The sequence below is a fragment of the Podarcis vaucheri genome (genome assembly GCF_965113315.1).
Source record: "Podarcis vaucheri genome assembly, chromosome: 13".
Taxonomy (NCBI): domain Eukaryota; kingdom Metazoa; phylum Chordata; class Lepidosauria; order Squamata; family Lacertidae; genus Podarcis; species Podarcis vaucheri.
In genome coordinates, this window is record NC_138751.1 from 24767717 (window position 1) to 24789334 (window position 21618).

At 43.4% G+C, this 21618-nt stretch overlaps 2 protein-coding genes across 3 annotated transcripts in view; both read right to left on the minus strand.

Annotated features, from left to right (window-relative positions):
- LOC309517308 (uncharacterized protein) overlaps positions 1 to 19160 on the minus strand; it is a 38385-nt gene extending 19225 nt beyond the window's left edge. Inside the window, exons 1-3 of the mRNA XM_082196451.1 lie at positions 19083 to 19160; positions 18821 to 18886; positions 17233 to 17523 (exon numbers count right to left, since the gene is read on the minus strand). Coding sequence (XP_082052577.1) covers positions 17233 to 17523; positions 18821 to 18886; positions 19083 to 19104 — 379 coding nt within the window. The 5' untranslated portion in view covers positions 19105 to 19160. The remainder of the gene's footprint in view (positions 1 to 17232; positions 17524 to 18820; positions 18887 to 19082) is intronic.
- On the minus strand, positions 196 to 8371 carry LOC309517312 (uncharacterized protein). 2 transcript variants are annotated; one of them, XM_082196458.1, is made up of 5 exons: positions 8271 to 8371; positions 5826 to 5891; positions 3266 to 3556; positions 2400 to 2417; positions 196 to 602 (listed from the first exon to the last, which is right to left on the minus strand). In XM_082196458.1, the coding sequence occupies exons 1-5, from the start codon at positions 8290 to 8292 to the stop codon at positions 493 to 495; spliced, it is 507 nt and encodes a 168-aa protein (XP_082052584.1). In that variant the 5' UTR covers positions 8293 to 8371; the 3' UTR covers positions 196 to 492. The 2 variants fall into 2 exon arrangements, with proteins under 2 accessions (XP_082052584.1, XP_082052583.1); XM_082196457.1 differs by lacking the exon at positions 2400 to 2417 and having other exon boundaries at positions 196 to 629.
- Positions 19161 to 21618: the final 2458 nt, after the last annotated feature.

The following is a 21618-nucleotide window of genomic DNA, read 5'->3' on the forward strand; positions in this document are numbered from 1 at the left end:
AGGCTAGGGTATTAAGCTGGTGTGCAAGAGGCGGGGACTCAGATGGGTCTTCGCCGACCTAGGGCAGAAGGTGTAGAGCTGCACGCTGCAGTTCGGAAATGAAACCTGTAACTCAATAAAGACTCTTTTAAAGTGGACGCTGTGTGGTGTGGTCCTATGTGAGCTGGGACCTGGTAGCAGCTCTGACACATAGGTATGTTAAAATAAGCAGCAAATAATATAAATCCCAGTAGACAAAATGCTATCCCTTGAAGATGTCCATTAATACTATGCTGTCACCTTTGCTGTATTGCTATAAAAACCTCTGGGAAGCCTAGCAGATGTCATGAACCCAAGCCATTTATTGGAACCCTAAAGCTCAAAACCAGCTTAGTAAAATACTGGAAACATTATCGTAAGTTTATAGATGGATGAGGTGTGGAGGATAGAAAAAGAAGAGTCTGGAGGCATTTTTCTTTCTTCCAATGGGATTTCCTAGTTTCTAGGTCCAACCTAGGAGCAATTACACTTCTCCATGAAATAGGTGATGATTGGAGCTGAGATCAGGAGAAGAAGCACCAATGAGGAGCGGAGAATCCAAATATAGGTAGGTATTGTCTGACCTGGATCGAATAGAAAAAGATCAGAAACTTTGGGTTTCTATTCAGATATGACCAGAGACAGCTGACAAATCATCAGATAGACATTAACAAGTTCTCTATGGTTTGATACTTGTGGGACGAATGTACAAGTTTATCATAACACTTTTCCTACTCTGATTATATACTCCTTTTGATTCTCTCAAATAGTATCAATCAGTTTTTATTGTATATCACCAAAGGCCTTTACAATGGACAACAGAGAAGAAAAAGAAATTCCTGTAGCAGTTTGCAACATATAATAAAATAGTAAAAGAAGAGCAATCCTCTCAGTTTTCAACTATAGTTCTTTCCTGTATAGTTCTTTCCATCCTATCCACCCTTTGAGGGTGTTTTAGAGAAGGGGAGAACAAGAGAGGAAAATGCTGAAGAATTTGGTGTTTGCTTGAAATGTCTACAGCAAGTTGAAGAGGCAGACCTTATCATTTACATAATCTCCAGTCATAACTGAACTATTGAATACGTTCTATATAATATATATTTTATCTGAGGTTTAAAACTCTCATTATTGATGAAAGTTAATTTTACAGTGGGTGTGAATGATCTATTTGTGGCTGGTTTCTTTTAATCATTTTTTGCCCAGGCAGGTGCACTATGTGACCCATGTGAGCAGCAAAATAACCAGATTGCTCAATGGTGATGGGATAAAATTAGGCCAAATCTTTGTTGACAGCAGCAGGCAGGGCAAGGGTTGGCATGGCATTGGGTCCCAGGATCAGATCATCATTCCATAAGCCCCATGTTGAAGGAATGTATCTGCTGGGTTTGGATCACTCCAGACCTGTACGACAGGAGTCAGCCAGAGTTAAACCTTGCCATGGTGCAAGCCAAGCAAGCCAGGTCTCACTGGGGCATCAGGCTGCAGTTTTCAACCAGGCAGATACCAAACTCATGCTTGAGTTTGCCATGGTCAATCCTTCCCTCCAGCCCCTTATGGGCCCCCCTTTACTATGTTGATCCTGACCAATGCCATTTCCGCCCTCATACAAACAATGTTCTTCCACCTAACAAAGGAAAGTCATAATTTCACTGAGGTAAAGGCGGAAAAAACCCCAACCCCAACCAAATGCCTATCAGGCTGAGAGAAAAAAATTCCTTTCTGGTCCTGTCAACCAACAACCCAAAATAGCTCAGTGAAGGCTCTCACCCGAGGATAGGCAGGCAGGAAGTTCTCAAAGCAAAATGGCTGTGAGCTCTAGGGAAAACATACTTATATAGGCTTTTGCCTCCCGTCCTCAGCAAGGGTTTCATGGGACAGCCTATCACACAGAGAAAAGATACTGACCGAAACCTTGCCCAGTATTTTGCTGCAATCTATGGGCCACATTACTGCTGAGCAAAGGCGTCTCATGCTTATTGGGCATGGAATGGGGCATAAAGTGATATGGTGAAAAGCTTGCACAAATAGCAAGAAAAGCAGTAAGGAGTGATGCATTTCCGTGACTCTGTGTATAGCCACAGAGTGATGGCAATCATTTGTATTTGTCTGATTGATGGCAATCATTTGTATTTGTCAAAAAAGGAGAGAAATTCAGACACTGACATCAAGAGTGCTATCAAACTTTCCACAGTGGCAAAAAGATTCTATAAATGTGGCATTAGGGTATTAATGATCTCTGATGGGAATGAGAAAAATGTTTTCTTTTCATGATTGTGTTTGAGTATCAATTGCATTGTTTTGTTCTTGTGTCAGGATTTAAAATGGCATACTAAAACAGTAAGATAAATCAATATTTTTACTCACTAATGCTGCTTACTTACCATTGGAATCATAAGAACCTGGGTGGGGAAAAACATGGACAATATCAGAAAAGCATGGCTCTTCATCCCATCAAGAACAACAAGGCTCTCATAATTGTGCTCTATCAAGGCAGTGGTGCCAAACTGAACTGTGGATCAGAACACAACTCCTGATTAGATCACACACTTCTCTGGATTTTGTAATGTGGTTTTGCCACAAAAGGCACCTACAGAAATACGTATTTTAATATAACCTGTGTATTTTATTTGGAAATGCATTGAAAAGCAATGCTAAAATGCATATTTTGAGGAATGCATACAAAATATGTACATTAATGTATATATATATGTGTGTGTGTGCATTATTACAATCAGCTTAATTTGAACTAAAAATCAATGGTTATGACAAAGAACCATTCATTTCATTGGCCCTACTCAAAGTATAAATGATCTGGATGGAAGAACACATGTAACCTTTAGAAAAACATGATGTGCCATAAGAAATGAAACAGGATGGACTTAGGTTGACCTAAGCCCCATTCCTAGTGGCTAGACACATAAATAATGAATTTTTTTGATAAGCTGCCTAAAAGCAATACCTATTTTTAATACGCTATTAAACAGTGTTCCAGGAGAAGTGTTGTCATCTCCATGCTATTGGCCAGATCCTCCAACATCTGTTGCATTAGGTGCAAAACAGCACCTATCTTCATTTAAATAAATATATGAATGTGCTCCAGGGAAGTCTGAATATGCTCTGTGGCTGTGATTAACTCTTGTCATAAGGGAATAGAAACCAAATGGGTGGGGAATTAAATGGACAGTGCTGAAATATGGCATGACTGGCTGGTTGGAACTCTAAATGGGACTATCCCATGCAATCTTACGTGGCTGGACAATCAGATTCTGAGCAACACTGAGGGCAGATATCTTCACTTGGTTCTTTGCATCCTTCTGCTGGTAACCACAGGAATATTGGCCAGCATTCTTCGGCGATGCATAGACTATGTATTGAACATATTGTGATGCTGCTTTCTTGGATGAAACAGGAGCCCCATCTTTACAGAAAAAAAATCCAGTCAGAAAAACCTCTGCTGGAGCCGCACATAGTGCTGTGATAGTTTCCCCTTCAGGAACCAAAGTTTTGTTCAAGAATAAATCAGGAGCAGGAAGTTCACCTAGAGAATGAACAAACGAAGGGAAGAAATATAGAAAGAACATAAATGAATGCAGAGAATTAGTGAAAATGCAGTTGCAATGGAAGAATTAGATTGCTTTATCGCCATTATTTTTGTCTTAAAAAGCAGAGACATCACCTTGCCAACAAAGGTCCGTATAGTAAAAGCTATGGTTTTCCCAGTAGTGATGTATAGAAGTGAGAGCTGGACCATAAAGAAGGCTGATCGCTGAAGAATTGATGCTTTTGAATTATGGTGCTGGAGGAGACTCTTGAGAGTCCCATGGACTGCAAGAAGATCAAACCTATTCATTCTGAAGGAAATCAGCCCTGAGTGCTCACTGGAAGGACAGATCCTGAAGCTGAGGCTCCAATACTTTGGCCACCTAATGAGAAGAGAAGACTCCCTGGAAAAGACCCTGATGTTGGGAAAGATTGAGGGCCCAAGGAGAAGGGAACGACAGAGAGGAGATGGTTGGATAGTGTTCTCAAAGCTACCAGCATGAGTTTGACCAAACTGCAGGAGTCAGTGGAAGACAGGAGTGCCTGGCGTGCTCTGGTCCATGGGGTCATGAAGAGTTGGACACGACTAAACGACTAAACAACAACATAGCGTTTTAGCACAGCTTTTTCATAATTATTTGTTGTAAACTGCTTTTAATTTTTTCTTTTTGGGGTAAGTGGCATGCAAGTGTTCTACTCTGTTTTTTTTATTTATAGCATTTTAATACCACCTCAATTTTTATTTAGAAATTTGGGATTGTAAACTCTCAATCTTCTAAAAGGTATAAAAGATTAATAGTTAGGTAAGCACATAGCTGTCAACTTTCAGATTTGAAAATAAGGAAGCAGCAGCCTCGAAAATAAGGGACCAGCAGCCTCACCTGTCCTGGGGATAGTCTACGGGATATCTAACAATCCAGGATAGCAGCAGGAAGCAGCGGGAAATGGCGCTGGAATAAGGGAATTTCCCGCAAAAAAAGGGAAGGTTGACAGCTATGGGTAAGCAAAAAAATCTTATGAGGCAATCCTATGTCACATTTCCAAAAGGCTGAGTATTTTAAAGGTAAAGGTAGAGGGACACCTGACCATTAGGTCCAGTCGTGGCTGACTCTGCGGTTGGGGCGCTCATCTCCCTTTATTGGCCGAGGGAGCCGGCGTACAGCTTCCGGGTCATGTGGCCAGCATGACTAAGCCACTTCTGGCGAACCAGAGCAGCACACGGAAACACTGCTGAGTATTTTAGGATACAGCAACTCTCTAGCTCCAGCCCACATGAGCTGCTTAAATGAGGATGGGAGGCCCTTCAGAGAGTGGTTTTGCTCTCTAAAGCAGTGTTTCCCAACCGGTGTTCCGCGGCACACTAGTGTGCCGTGAGACACCGGCTGGTGTGCCGTGGGAGGGAGGCGGGCGAGTCGGGCGGCGAGAGGCGGCGGCGGCGAGGATCCGCGTCGAGCCGGGGGCGGCTCCGCGGTGGTGGTGCCGAGCGGCGGGGCAGCGCGCGCAAAAGGGAGGAGCGCGAGACAGCGGAGGAGGAGGAGGCCGGCATGTCCGGGCAGCAGCAGCAACAGCAGCAGCAGCAACTCCCGGCGACGGCTCCTCCTCCGCCCGCTATCGCCGCCACCACCACAACAGCCGCCGCCGCCGCCTCAGCTGCCACCGTCCCTCAGTCCCTCGCTCTGCTGCCTCCTCCCACCCTGGCAAGGGGAAGGGAAAAAACGTTCACTTTTGTGCGTCCCTCCCGGCGTGACGCTGCGCGCTGACGTCACGGGGCGGGGCTTTAATGGTGGTGTGCCGCGAGATTTTTTCCCGGTAAACAGGTGTTCCGTTGCCCAAAAACGTTTGGGAAACACTGCTCTAAAGCCCCTGCTGGCCTCATTTAAAAGCAGTCAGTGCAGGATGTGAAAGAAGGTCACAGTAGCTTTAGTAAGTGGTCAGAATGTGAGGGAAGGATGCTTCAGCCAAGCTTAAAGAGGAGGTTTGGGCAAGATATGAGGGGATAGGAAAGGAGGTGAGTGAGGTGAAAATGGAGGAGGGGTTAGCCAGGTGGAGGGGATGGAGGGCTGGTGGGATTGGTGAGCTGAGAAAGTGTGGGTGGCAGCCTCTACATCTCATATTTTCTATAAGCTTGGTGATGAAATGAAACTGCCCTGACCTTCTTTGATAATGAACATTTAGCATTAGACATGTGGTTCGAGTAGAGGAAGAAACACACACCATTCTATGCAATACACACTAGCGCACACAGTCTTGCACAGTCTCAAACTCACCTGTAGAAGTGCAAAGCTCTGAATCTTTGTCATCACCCAAACACCAGTGATTTGCAAGCAGAACACCTGCAATAACATCCATGCAATATGTTTATAATATATTTTAACAAGTAAACACAAGGGCAGAGTAGTATTTTAATAATTCTCCAGACCTGCTATTTTGGCTGCAGCCTCTTTGGAGTGGCTTTAGTGTATTCTAGCAAACCCTGGTAGTTTCCAATTATGAAAATAATACACATATAAATGAGAGTCAATGTAATGGCATATAATTGCCAAGTTTCCTCTATGTCAGAGCACCTGCTATTCTGCTGCAGGTTTTTTTCTGGGTGCAAAAGGGTGCATGGGGTTGAAAGAGATTAAACAAGCATGTGCGAATGCAGAGCTGAGGAGAAACCAATAAAATTGCCCTTTCCCATGTGTTTCACACTGTTCCTTCTACCAACACTTCTTTAATTTCTACATTCACATTATGTTGTATAACCCAGTCATTCTTCAACTGAAATCCTTTATTCTATTGCAGTTAGTACAAGAAGAAGAAGAAGAAGAAGAAGAAGAAGAAGAAGAAGAAGAAGAAGAAGAAGAAGAAGAAGTAGAAGTTGTTGTTGGATGTTTTCATGAAATGTCCTCCAAGAATTAAAGAGGAAGGCCTAATTTTGGTTTATTTTTAAAAATGTCTGTTGGAAACAGCTTGGGTTTTCTGCAGTCCTCAGGATGCAACAGATCTCTCCCTCAGCTGGGCTCACCATGCAGCTCAGACAAAGATATGCTCATCATAGCTTAGCTAGTTAAACTGAGGACACTGTAAGTCCTCCAGAAGGCTGTTGCAGGGATGTGGCAAGGAGCAGGTGACTTAGACTGGAACCTAAGCTCATTCAAATCAGTCTCGAGTCCTGGCAACCTCGCACATAACAGTATTTTTTAGACTTGTTTTTCCCCTGCCTCACTTAGAGCAGCAGCCCTTCTGTTGAAAATGGGTTGGATCTGGCTTCAACCCAGCTTAACTTGTCCCAGTATGCTTTATGCCATCTTCTTCTGCGTAGTACTTATGATCTATAATGGAAACTTCACAAAACCTATCGTCATACATCTTGCCACATTCCCAAAACTAAAAACCCAAAGTTGCTGAGGCACACGCTCTGGAATTTCCAGGACATATGGCAACCCTAAGTATGAGTACGTACTTCTGTCTCTATTAGAGTTACCTCTCCCAATTTTTATTTTTAGAGTCAAGCAAAAAATTCCTACAAGGTATTTTTCTGAGAATATTTCAAAAAATATTTTTTCTATGAGTTTTCCTTTTCTCACTGTTATAGTAAAAGGCCATCTTGAAGCATTTGCTTCTAGTATTTTCAACAATTTTCTATGCTGTTTCTGTTCCCACCCGCCAGATAGCCTTAGAAAGACACTGGTTTCAGGCAATGCGGAAGGATGCCGGATGGGAGCCTGGCTGCCAACTCATTTCCCAATGCCGTTAATACACAGAATCAGAGAAAAGGAGATGGAAAATGAAAAGCTCTGCTACTTCTGGAATGTTGGGGAATTTCTCCTCCACTTCAAGTAATTACATGGAATTTTCTCACTAGTTTCTCTGTCCACTAGTAGTATGGAGAAGTATAAGATGCCATTTGTACATAACTCTCATTACTTATGGGCCTTTTCTAGAATCCTGCTATTTGTCTATTAACTGTTTTTAAAAAATAAATTCTCTTAGAGTTTATAAAGAGAATAACAAAGATTATTGTCCAATACAGTGGTACCTCAGGTTACATACGCTTCAGGTTACATACGCTTCAGGTTACAGACTCCGCTAACCCAGAAATAGTGCTTCAGGTTGAAAACTTTGCTTCAGGATGAGAACAGAAATCATGCTCTGGCGCCGTGACGGCAGCAGGAGGTCCCATTATCTAAAGTGGTGCTTCAGGTTAAGAACAGTTTCAGGTTAAGTATGGACCTCCGGAATGAATTAAGTACTTAACCTGAGGTACCACTGTATCTATTTCTAAAATACAAACAAAAACATTAATCCAGAGGGGGGAAATAAAGGAACAATGAGGAAGAGATAAAGAAAAGGAAATGATAAATGAATTAAAAGAGAAAAAGAGAGAAAAGTTGGGAAGCTAAAGAACTTCTGATTCTTCATCTGACCGCTACGTATAAACATCACTCACTACATCCACTCCAGTGTAACACCTAATAATTCCACCTTCTATAAACGATTTTCTTCAATCCTCAAATCCAAATGTCGTTATTTCATTTTCTTTTCCTCACAAAAAGTCTGTGGCAGGTTTCCAATCTTTAGTAAATGTTAATAATGACTTTTCTCTGATAAAACATGTCAATTTTGTCATCTCAGCTAACTCCATTAATTTTGACAACCACACACACACTCCTAGGAAAACTCTGATGGGAATTATGGAGTTTCCCTTCCCAGTTTCCCTAACTTACAAAGAACCCAGAAGATATTCATCAGGGCAGAGCAGGAGTTGGCTTGCCAATCTGATGTTTGTCCGTTCTTCCCCACTTCTGACGCACAGCTCCTTCTACTTCTCTCACAGACAAGACGGAAATCATCAAGACTTTTGCAGTATGCATGTTTCTATCCCCTCCCCTGGGGAACAGCCCCACATGTGGCTGCAGCTACGACTCAAGGATGTATAATTTTACACCTTTCCTTCTGGTGAACTATTCAACATATCTGTGACCCTCAGGCACATTCACTTAAATATATTATTTGATGGTCAGAAAGGCAGCTTTTCATCCATTATACTATTAACTCCCCACCAGAAACCCCTCTGAGAATGAGTAGATTATTTCACATGATAGAGAGAAGATTTAGACATGAATGCTGTGAAAAATTCATTCTAGGGAAAGAAATAGACAATCTCTCCCCCCTCCCCCCAGGACAGTATTCCCTTAGGATAAAGTGGATGGGGCTGCACACCAGCAGCCCATGCCCAAAATGGAGCTAACGCATGTACACACCCATGCACACAAACCAACCCCTATAATAGGCATGTCCAAAGTCCAGCCCGAGGGCCACTTGTGGTCCCTGGACTGATTTCAAACACCCACACCCACACCCACCCACCCAAGCAATTTTGAAAAAGCAATCTTTTGCAGCCCCCGAGCACCTGCCCACTAAAGCCATTTCCTTTTTGAGGGCTCGTCACGCGTTCTCCCCTCTGCGCGCGGGGGGGGGGGCATTACTAGCCCCTGCTCAATTAGGGAGTCCCCGGTTGCATCACTCCTCGGGTCAACCAATCTGGTCGTCTGAGGCATGCATGGCTAAATAAATAAATACTACAGTACACTTTTGGGACATTGATGCTGCAGCGATGGCGGTGGCAGAGGGGCGGCTGCTGCCTTGACCCAGTGCTGGATTTATGTATAGACTAAGTAGGCTGAAGCCTAGGGCCTCTAAATCTAGGGGGCTCGTCAGCCCACCCGCTCCCCAGCAGGCAGTCTCCCTTCTCCCAAAATTGCAAACCCAAGACTTCATGCGAGGGCAGGGCAACTCAGGCCCAGCAACTATGAGACGCAGGGCTAGTCAGCGGGGCCCAATTTGAAGCAGTGGGGCACAACTTGAATTTTTTTTGTAGGGCCCCAGTTCCCAGCCAAAGTCTGCAAATTCTTATAGATATAAATGAAATCCATCTAGATTGCCCTGATGCGGGGGGGGGGGCCCTTAGGAGCGGCACATGGGGCCCAATTTGGCCAAATTGCCCCAATTGCCTTAAGGTCAGCCCTGATGAGACTGTGCAGGGGTTGGACTGACAAGTCCTGCACCTTCTAGGTCCCTGGTGTCACTATTCAGAGTACAGACTCAAGGACTTGTAATGGAAATAAGGGGGGGGGCACTTATTGGAAATCAGTTTTGTCACCTCCCCCCCCCCACAAATCCCAGGACGATGAGCCCAGCCACCTTTTATTCACAGTCACATAAGCACTACACTACAGCAGGGCCATAAAGCTGTATGTTCAACTGCTGAAATACACACCCAATATGTAGCAATGGAGATTTATGTTACTGTTTTATGAATGAACACTGTGTTTTATTAACAGACTCTGTATTTACCCAAGAGCCACCAATAGGGAGCTCTAGAATCTGACAGCTAACCAACTGGGTACTACCAAACAGTGACCCCTATTGCTGAAAGCAGGTAACCAGCAGGAAACGCTTCAGCTCAGCCTTTGCACTGTTGACTGAACACCCCCTGCTGTGCAGACAATGGAGAAAGCTCATAAATTGTATCTCTTCCTTCATACTGGCCAACTTTATTACGCTGGTGTAAACCCTGGTGCACCAGGAACCCAGAATAACAGCAAATAAAATCTGCTCATACGTCAGCAACTGATAAGACTTGTCAACCTGTTATTCCAAAGTCTTCCTAAATTATAAAGCTCCAAAATACAGGCCAAAAGAGAGCAGGTCTGGGAATAGCGAGGCATACAATGGGCACCACCAGTGAAAAGGCCCTGCTCCCAGTAGCTCCTGCCTTGTCATTTGATAGGGTGCCCACTTGCCCTCCTTCTTGACATGGAATGCTCTCTGTTGGAGTCTCCTGGTCCAATATAAAGACCATTAGAAGGGAGAGCAGGGACCTTCTATGGGACCTTCAAGTTCCCAACAGCTGTTAATCAAGCAAGCAAGCACACAGGTCACCTTTGTCACAGGTGTGTCACGCTTATGTCCTGGCCAGGCCTGCACCCAATCTTGTTTCTGTACACTCTTGTTTGTTCTCAGTAACCAAAATCATATTATCAACATATACAAGGAAAAAAGTTGTTTTCCGTCATTTGCAAAGAATTGTACAAACCCTAGTTGGTTAATTGATTTGGCAACTTCTATGCACATGACGTCTGATGCCAATTCCCCCCCAAAGAGTTAAATAAGATTCAGGTGAGGGTCATATGCCTTGTCGATCCCAGCAGGTATATAACAGGAAGACCCGGCCTGCCCAGGCCGATGACCTGCCCTCAACCACCACATTTCCCCTTCCTCAGAGGCTTCTGTCTCCTTTCTCCATGAGCCTGGGCAGCCCCTGAGTTGTTGGTTCTTCGGTGGTGGTGGTGGTGAAGGGGTGCGCAGTGGGTCAGGCATGGAAGGCGGAGGAGGGCCGAGAGCGGCAGCGGTGAGGCTTGGGCAGTACAGTGCCTCCCTTTCCATTGGAGCAGCCCCAATCCCATTCCTACTTGTGTGCAAGCAGAAGGGGGCGGGGATCCCTCAGCTGCAGTCCAGAAGATCTCAGTTTCACACCGCATTAGTTCAGGCATATTTTTGTTGTTTTTTCAATTGAGATGAATACACTGTAAAATCTCAGTTAATATCAGTTGGTCTAAATCAGGTATAAATATGTTTGGACACAAGTATACCTGGTGTTATGTTCCTGTTAATATGCTGTGAACTTAAAAGTTGACAGACAACCTTTATTACTGTGTAATGTACTTTACCATGTTCCTGACATATATTTCAGCATTCTGGATTTATTTTTCATCTGGCCTTCAGATATGAAAGGCAGAGTGATTTAATTTTAATGATTCTAAGAATGTCAGGCAAAATGGTCGGGCCTCGCGCATGTTCACTTCATCAAATCAGGCCTCAGCTCTGTTGTTGTTGTTGCTGCTGCATGTTGCAGTCTCCATGACAAAGGATGCTGTAGAGTCTCAAAAGTTGAAGGAGCCCAGGTAAGGAGATGCTAATACTAATGGAGAGCTTCTTTATTTGAAGTTTGACCACAGTCACTGTTCTCTTCTGTCTCTTCAACACCTAAGTGTAAATGTAAGTTAAACCCAACAATTTTTGTGGCAACAATTTTGAGGCATTTTTTTTTGAAAAAGCTGAACAACTTTGGCCGGCCCTCACACATGATCACTACATCAAATCTGGCCCACTTTGAAAATTTTTTGGACACCACTGGCCTATAAAGAAGGGAGAGTGCCTGGGTTGCATGGTGAGACCTTGTGGGCCAGCTTAATGCCACAGGGCCTTGATCCCTGCTCTAGCAGTTTCTGATATTAAAGTGGAAAGAGCAACAGTTTTGTAAGGCAAGTGACCTGGTCCTTCCTGCTGTCTGGCTGCAGGTTTCATCTTATTGCATTCTATCTCAGCTGTGAAGGATTCAGCCATTCTATTAGTATCCCCATGGAAAGGGGCTCCAGCTTCCTTTGAGATGTGGAAGTGGTCATTTCAGTGAGCCTTTAGACAGTCCTAGGAAGATTATTTCTGTGCCCCAAAGAACTGTGACAATTTCTGAATTAATCTGAGAGAAACTCATCAAAACTAACTCATATCGAATTATTATTCCAGTGTTGTGTTTCATTTCTTTTTCAAACTTGTCTGTTCATTGCAGTTGCTCTTCTTTATGGAAATTCAGCATAAGGAAAAGAAAAGAACTTTTTTGTGGGGGGACTTGGCTCTTTATATGACAGGGTCCACAGGTAACTTGAATAGCTAGTGGGTGGATTCTTCCTTTTGGTCAAAGCACTATGGCAAGATCTGCTGAGATCGGGAGTTTGGGATGCAATGGCTCTTTGGTTAAGCCAGCTGATTCCTGACTCATCTGGGTTCAGCCAGCATTAAGTCCCCAACCCTGGCTCAGTCAAAGGTGTAACTTGCTCAACCCAGTTCAACCAGAGCTCAGCCTGCTGAGCCAAAACAAGCCGAGACAAGGCCGATGTAACTTCCCCAAATAAATCCCTGTGGCATGACATGGGTAAGACCAAGAAGGGAGAGTTTATGCTGGATTCTAAACCCATTCATCTAGATCATGTGACCTGGCAATCTGGCATAAACACACATTTCAAGAGTTGTTTTCCATTTGGCAGGCTTAAGTAGAGCAGCAGCTCTGCTTCTAAAATGAGGCTCGGATCTGGTTAAATTTCATTCTGGTTTAACTTTGGTTGGCTTTACTGTAGCTTTTTGTGCAAAGGGTTGCTTCCTAATAAGCAATGGCATACTTTGAAAAACAGAACTGCAAAAATTAAACATAACCATTAAGCCAAACTTTTAAAAATGCATTCATAAAAACCTCAAAGGAAGGAAGTGTATTTATCAAAATAGATGTTAGGCTGAACCAATGTGGTAAAGTCTACAGTAAATCTAAGTGCTATTTCAGGGCTTCATTACCTATTCCATTCTCTCCTTTTAATGCCCTTTTAATATTTTAGCTTATTACTCAAGTTCACCTTTCACAGTTGTAACAACGCCATTGCTTATGAGAGTCCATGTCAGCAAACATCACTAGAACAACTGAATAAAAAAATTCTGAAAGTGATCAAAACATTTAATAAACATTATCGTATCATAGTCCCACCTCCCTGTCACTGATATGCAAACTAGCTGCCCTCATCATCCTGTTTAGCAAGCATCTGAAGTGGCCCTGTCCATGTGCCAACATACTGCATAGAGTGAGCATGGGAAAGCTGTGGCTCTTGACATGCTGGTGGACTCCATCTCCCATCTGCCTCAGCCAGCATGGCTTATGGTAAAGGAAAATGGGAATTATAGTCCAGCAGCAACTGGATGACCACAGCTTGATACAGAATCTGGGGTCAATCCACAATCATGGGACACTTCCCAGCCTGCACATTTTCCCTGGGAAATAGGGCAGTACTCATGCAATGTACATGACAGGAGGAAGGATTTCAAGTCTCCCAAGTGAAAGGGAAGGCTGGGGAGATGATCTGTAAGGTGTTCCTTTGGGGAGGAGAACCTATGAAATTTCTCTCCATTTGGACTAACTACTTCAGCAGGACAGAGATGAGGGGGTGCAAAGCAAGGCATCACAGAGAAAGTACTATGGATAGGGTTCCTTGCAGGGTTCAGCTTGGGGACTCTATTAAAGCAGAGCTGTTGTTTCAGCAGTCATGAGCATTACATGGGACCTCCCCTGTAGCTAGTTTGGCCTTCTATGAGAGGGACCAATTCCCTTTAAGGGACTTTAATGAACATTGACTCTGACAGTGAAGGACGCTCGTCCTCTGAGCCGCACAACCTCAAATGGCTGGATAGATACCAGCACAATACCATCTACTACTGAAAATGCTTCTGAATTGGTAGTTACACCTCGGACATCTTGTTTGGACAATTTGCTCTCCCTCCTGCCTGGAATCCGTGGTCACAAAATTGCATGCAGCATAAAAGTGCTTTCGGTGTTTCACCAGTTTTAAAATCTTCACCTGCTCATTCCTTCGTTTGTGTCTTGGGAGGAATGAGTGTGGGATATAAAACTGCAGTCAAGTACAACATTCCTACAGTAGACATGTGACTTGAAGAGGGTGTGGTCTGTTGTACTAGCATGGAGGAGCACATGGCCTCCATGTTCTGATCAGTGTGTATTAAATAATATATCCTCTCCTGCCTCCCTAATCATCCCCACAATGAGGTGCGTAATAAGAATTCCTTTGTGGATGAAAAATATTTAGGAGCCAGGAGGGAAGTTGCCAGTTGGATTGCTTTTAAACTGGTGTTGGGAAACTCCAGTCCATAGGTACACCAAGGCCCATCATGTCTGCTCCTTTGGCTGACCAAATTATGGGAGCCTTCTCCACCCATCCTACACCTTACATCCTCAGCTTGTTTCTGATTTTAACCTTTTAATATGGTTTTTATTATATGGTTTTATGTACCGTAGTTATATATCATTGATATATTCGTATGAATATCAGCATATAAATATTTTTTCTAAATAAATAAAGCCAGGCCTTCAATGGAACAATTGGGCACTTCATGTGGGCCCCCAGTTGTCCCTTTGCTGGAGCAAAGCATGCCTTGCTCAATGAGAGGGGAGAAGCTTCTCCTTCCCAGTGTAGCTCTCTGAAGCTATGTTGTGCTGTTCCTTTGAGTCCTTAGTTTTGGAGGTTGAAAGGCATGTCATGAAGTGGCTTGCAAAACATAGGGTGGACAACCCCCCCTTCTTTGTGGTTACCATGTTTAGGAAATATATGAAGGGATTTTAACAGAATTAATCATGTGGTGGACAGGTGGGTTGCCCTGTCCATCTATCAAAGCTGGCTAATGGGGTTGGACCCCAAAAGGTTTCCCACCATGGTCTTCCAGCTGAGGGTCCCCATATACTTGTATTTCTATCTGTATATCTATTTCTCTACTCATTTACATAGACTATGGTCTTTGTAAACATAGCACACACCAGGTGGCTAACATATTATAGAAATACGGCACAATACAGAGCAACACAATAGCTCAACAATTTATTTGGCAGAAATACAAATAACATTTTAAAACATAGGCATGTTAAAATAAGCAGCACATGATTTAAATCTCAGTTTACATAGACTATGGTCTTTGTAAACATAGCACACACCAGGTGGCTAACATATTATAGAAATACGGCACAATACAGAGCAACACAATAGCTCAACAATTTATTTGGCAGAAATACAAATAACATTTTAAAACATAGGCATGTTAAAATAAGCAGCACATGATTTAAATCTCAGTAGACAAAATGCTATCCATTGAAGATGTCCATTAATACCATGCAAACACCTTTGCTGTACTGTTTTCAGTACCTGCTATAAAAACTTTTGGCAAACCAACCAGATGCCATGAACCCAAGCCATTTATTGGAACCTTAAAGGTCAAAACTAGTTCTTGACCTGGGCTTAGTAGAATACTGGAAACATTATTGTAAGTGAATAGATGGATGAGAGAAGGAGGTTAGACAAAGAACAGTCTGGAGGCATTTTTCTTTCTTCCAGTGGGATTTCCTAGTTTCTAGGTCCGAACACGAACAAGGAGCAATTACACTTCTCCATGAAATAGGTGATGATTGGAGCTGAGACCAGGAGAAGAAGCACCAATGAGGAGCGGAGAATCCAAATATAGGGAGGTATTGTCTGACCTGGATCGACTAGCAAAAGATCAGAAAGGTTTGGGTGTCTATTCAGATATGACCAGAAACAGGTAGATAAATCAGCAGATAGACATTAACAAGTTCCCTATGGTTTGATGCTTTTTGGAAGAATGTGCAAGTGTATTATAACAGTTTTCCACTCTGATTATAAATGTTAATGTGCATCATAACAATGGGTTTGATTTGAAGTAAAAATCAATGGTTATGACATAATCAATGGTTATGACGTACTCAAAGTATAATTTAGCTGGATGGAAGAACACATGTAATCTTTCATGCATTCTTCAGAAAAACATGAAGTGCCAAAAGAATTGAAACAAAATGGACTTGAGATGATTTAAGCCCTATTGCTAGAGGCTAGACACATAAATTATGAATATTTTTAACAGGTTGCAAAAGCATCACTCTTTGATAAGCTGCCTAACAGCAATGACCGCTCCCCACATCTAATGGGGGGGCGCCTTTCGCATGGTTGTGTGCAGCTCCCCGGATCCCAATGCAACTCCTGGTAGTTCAGGCTGGCTTCATCCTCCCCAGGCTGGATACCTGGAGGTTCTGTGCCAATCCCGCCTGGGGAGGTGTTGCCAGGGTGAATCTTACCTGCAAAGCGGCAGTTGGCTCCCACCCTGCCCTCCCTCAGTTAAGTCTTCTTTTGCAGGTTAACCTCTTCTCCACAGGTATGCAGGCGCTGCTACATCAGGGTTACTGTTGAAGGGCCGGAAAGGAATTTTCCTGCATTGGCAGGTTTTGCCTTTCCCGTAGAAAAATGTCACAACTTTGGTGGTTTCAGGCCTTGGGCGGAATCCTTTAGTTTATCTTCCTAAATGGGGGGGGGGTGAAGCGGTGATCCATGCCCCCCTTGTGGCGGTGATACCAGGGTTCCCCGCTAAAGGGGTCTTGAGGGAGGCATTGTCATTGCTCTCCCCTTCAACGGCAGTGAAATGGGGAGCAGGCTCTCTGCTTGAACATATGTTCCCCAGAGCCAGCCCAATCCCCACACATTCTGGATAACCTTGAAGTCTCCCAGATCCCTGGTTGGGGACTGAAAAGGATAAACGCCCAGTGCCTGAGCCAAGGTCTCCCTACATCTGAAACTTAATAAAGTTGTGGCCAATTTTAATCCAACAGCACGTTGTCTTGAGTAATTATTCCACTCAGGGGTGGCCTGGGGTTGGGGGGACACCGCCTGTCCACACAATATCTATTTTAATAGGCCATTGAACAGTGTTCCTGGAGAAGTGCCATCATCTGCATGCTATTGGCCAGGTCCTCCAACATCTGTTGCACAGGTGAAAAACACCACCTATTTTTGTTTAGATAAATGTATGAATGTGCTCCAGGGAAGTCTGAACATGCTCCATGGCTATGATTAACTGTTGTGGTAGGAGAATAGAAACCAAATGGGTGGGGAATTAAATGGACTGTGCTGGAATATGGTGTGGCTGGCTAACTGGAACTCTAAACAGGAGTCTCCCACCATGCAACATTCTCTTGCAGGCCCCTTCCTAGTCTGATCATTTCTACAACCTTACCTGACTGGAGAATCAGATTCTGAGCAAAACTGAGAGCAGATGTCTTCTCTTGGTTCTTTGCATCCTTCTGCTGGTAACCACAGGAATATTGGCCAGCATTCTTTGGCAATGCATAGACTAGGTATCGAGCATATTGAGATGTTGCTTTCTTGAATGAAACAGGAGCCCCATCTTTACAGAGAAAGAATCTGGTCACCTCAACCTCTAATGGAGCTGTACAGAGTACTGCGATAATTTCCCCTTCAGGAGCCAAAGTTGAATTCAAGAATAAGTCAGGAGCAGGAAGTTCACCTAGAGAATGAACAAATGGAAGAAATAAAGAAAGCACATAAATGAATACGGAGAGTAAGTGAAAATATAGTTGCAATAGAGGGTGAACATTTGAGTAATCATGTGGAATTAGATTGCTTTATCACCATTATTTTTGTCTTACTGTAATTGCTTTTTAGCACCGTCCCCCCCCCGTAATTATTTGTTGTATGTTGCCTTTAATTATTTCTTTTTGTGGAAAGTGGCATGCAAGTGTCCTACTCTGTTTTATTTAACTAAAACATTTTAATGCCACCTCGATTTTTATTTAGAAATTTAAGGTTGTAAACTCTTAATTTAATTTTTGAAAATGTAAATAATAATAATAATAATAATAATAATAATAATAATAATGCATTTATTGTCATTGTACAACCTGTGTACAATGAATTTAAACAAGCCTCCCCCCCAGACTCAATCTCTTATCTAACAGCACACCACCTCACAAGTCAATTTCGCTATGTTATTTTCCGTTCAACAGCCTAACAGCCCACGGATAGAAGCTATTTTTTAGCCTGTTGGTGTGGCCGATTATACTTCTATATCTCCTGCCTGAGGGTAGAAGATTAAAGAGGTGATAGCCAGGGTGTGAGTCATCCCTGAGAATTTTTCTTGCTTTCCTAAGGCAACGATCCCTTTCGATGATTGTATAGAAGCTTAATAATTAGGTGAGCAAAAATATCTTATGAGGCAAACCTATGTCAAGCTTCCAATAGGATGAGTATTTTAGGATGCCGCAACTCTGAATATTGGCCAGAATTCTTTGACAATGCATAGACTATGTATCAGCATTTTGGGATATTGCTTTCTGGGATGATATAAGAGCCCCATCTTTACAGAAAATAAATTTGGTCAGCACAACCTGTAATGGACAAACACATAGTATGAAGATAATTTTCACTTCAGGAACAAAAATTGCATTCAATAAGAAAAGAGGACCAGGAGGTTCACCTAGAAAATAAGAAAGAAAGAAAGAAAGAAAGAAAGAAAGAAAGAAAGAAAGAAAGAAAGAAAGAAAGAAAGAAAAGCATAAGTGAATACAGCGAGCAAGCGAAAACTTAATTGCAATGGAGGACGAATATTCGAGCAGTTCTGTGAAAGTGCATAGAGTGATTTATCGGCATTATTTTCTTTCCTAGCACTCCTTTTTGTGCTCTTTTATATCGCATCTTAACATGTTTATTAGTTATACATTGATTTTAGGAATGTGGCAGTACACACACACACACAGTCCTGAAGTCCTTTACATACTTACTGGTGTGCACAGGCTCAAACTCACCTGTCGAAGTGCAAAGCTCTGAATCTTTGCCATCACACAAACACCAGTGATTTGCAAAGAAAGCACCTGCAATGACATTCGTACAATATGTTAACACTATGTTTTAACAGGAAATAACAAGGGCAAAGCAATGATTTAAGAATTCTCCTAACCTACTATTTTTACTTCAGCTTTTTTGGACTTGCTTAAGCGTTTTCTAGCAATCCCTGGTAGTTTCTAATAACCATATTCGTGAGTTCGCTTCCCAGTTTCCCAAACTTACAGAGAATCCAGAAGAAATTCATCAGGGTGGAGGAGTTGGCTTGTCAATCTGACGTTGCCACTCTTCTGACTCTCAGGTCCTTCTACTTCTCTCACAGACGAGATGGAAATGATCAAGATTTTTGCAGCATGCATGTTTCTGTCCCCTCCCTCAGGGCTCACCCTCAGATGTGGCTGCAGCTACAAGTCAAGGATGTATAATTTTTACACCATTCCTTCTGATGAACTATTCAATGTATCTCTGACCCTCAGGCACGTTTACTTAAAGATAATATTTGATGGTCAGAAAGGCAGCTTTTCATCCATTATCCCATTTAACCCTCTTTCAGAAACCACTCTGAAAATTAGTAGCTTAGTTCACGTGAAAGAGAGAAGATTCAGAGATTAATTGTAGTGGAAAATTCCTTCTAAGGATATAAATAGGCAACATTTTTCAGGATAAAATGAGTGGGGCTGCACCCCAGCAGCTAATGCCCAAGATGGAGCTAAAGCATGTACACTCCCATGCATATACACTCCCATGCACACAAACCACCCCCATGTAGCGTGGCCACCCCCATGGCCTATGAAGACTGCATTGAGAGACCTCATGGGCCAGGTGTATGCCACAGGGCCTCGGTCCCTATTCTAGCAGTTTGCACTGAGAAACTGGGTAGAGCATGTCTGCTCACCCTTTTGGCGTGGCGGCATTGTGGGACAGCAGAGGCTCCACTAAGGCCTCAATGAGGGAATCATGACATAAGTGCCCTGCCCAGATAGGTGGCAGTGGTGTAATCAGTTCATTGGGTCTAAACATTGTATTTGGCTAATATTATATTTCATCCTGGTGGTTGAGGTTCATTGATTCAAGTTAATTGATTCTGTACATTGATATTTTTGCTTGATTGTCTAGGTCCACCTGGGTGTTCAGTAGGCATAGTTAATCCATTGTGAATGTGTTTCCTACCTCATTGTTTCAAAGTCCTTCTATAGAAGGCATTGGTAGAGTGTGGGAGCTTTCTTTGGGGACTAGATATCTTATCTCTGTTCAGCAAATATGCCACGTGCTAATCAGCCTGAGCCCGTATCCCCACTGCGTACAAGGAAGGGCACATCCCACAAGCCACTAACAGCAGCAGCACATGGGCAGGCAGCAGGGACCAGCCGACAGGGGCCTACTGCAGGCAATGAGTATGCACGTGGTGCCAACAATAGGAATAACAGCTGCAGTCCAGCCCAAGCAACTGCTAGTCTGGTTGCACCCCCGAATGTGAATGCAAGAAATCGATGAAACTCTACTCTCAGGAGACCTAATATGGGCTATAATTAAGGACTTGCAGACGCTGCACAACATGTACCCCACCATATGCCTTGTATGGTCAGATATGCTTGAACGATGACAATGGCACAAGTGGGAATCAACAGTGCTTGGGAAAAGGCTAACTGTGCAGTTAGGTGCCACATATTGCAATAGGGTGGCTGTGTGATTCAGCACTCCAACATTACATTCTTGGAAGAGACTCTGTTCAGGTCTGGTGGCATGCACCTTTCCAGGAAATTATTTTTGGTTGGCAGACATAGTAGGAGATATCAGGTTTTGGATGCAGATGTGAGTAGTTTGGCGGTGAGTGTTTTGCTTGATTGGCAGTTGGGGCATTGGAACAATCCTTTGTCTTGGGTGGAGGGAAGGTGGCAGTCTCCACCTGCCCCTCTAAACACTGGGGTATCCCGTTAAAGGGATCTGGGGGGGGGGAGTGATAATTTCTGCGTGCCCAGGCAGAGCCCGGACCGATGGCACTCCCCTAGATGGCGGTCCCTTTGGGGGGTCACCTTATTTGATGTAAGTCTTAGGAACCCCCATCTGGATTAATCTACGTGTCACTTCTGGTGGGCAGACCGGAAGTATTTTGATTGCCCCATGCCCAAGCCAAACCTCATTCATACCACTCCCCACCGGATGAGATAAAAGGTCTTCAAGAGGTTATTAAGCAACTCACTCAAAAAGGTAACGCTACACCAAATTCAGTCGCTCCTCGGCCACCTGAACTTTGCATGCAGAGTAACTGCCATGAGCAGAGCTTTCTGTGCACACCTGGTGCAGTTAACAGAGAACTTTCAGTCTTCACATCACAGGGTTCGCCTGGGTAATGCAGTAAAAGCTGATCTGCTCATATGGCTTAAATTCCTTGATAATGGCATATCTCATTGGCAGGACATTCTGGCCACTCAGCGTGATTTCCAGATACTCTGACGCTGCATGTTCCCTAGGTTTTGGGGGTTATTTTATGAGTAGTTGGCCACCCCACTGGGAGGGTTCTCCTATCACCTGTGATCTTACATTCCTTGAATTCTTTCCTATTGTGGTTGCCATTCACCTGTGGGTTGATGTTTTTAAAAATCAGATTATTTTTTTTAACATAATACCTGGCTGAAGAATCCTGTCAAGTTTCATTTTGAAACCATTTTCTCATATCACTGATATGGAATTTGCCCTCTCACTACAAATAAGCTGACAGTCGACTTTCCCTGGGTGGTTAGTATGTGGCATTCCCCACCCG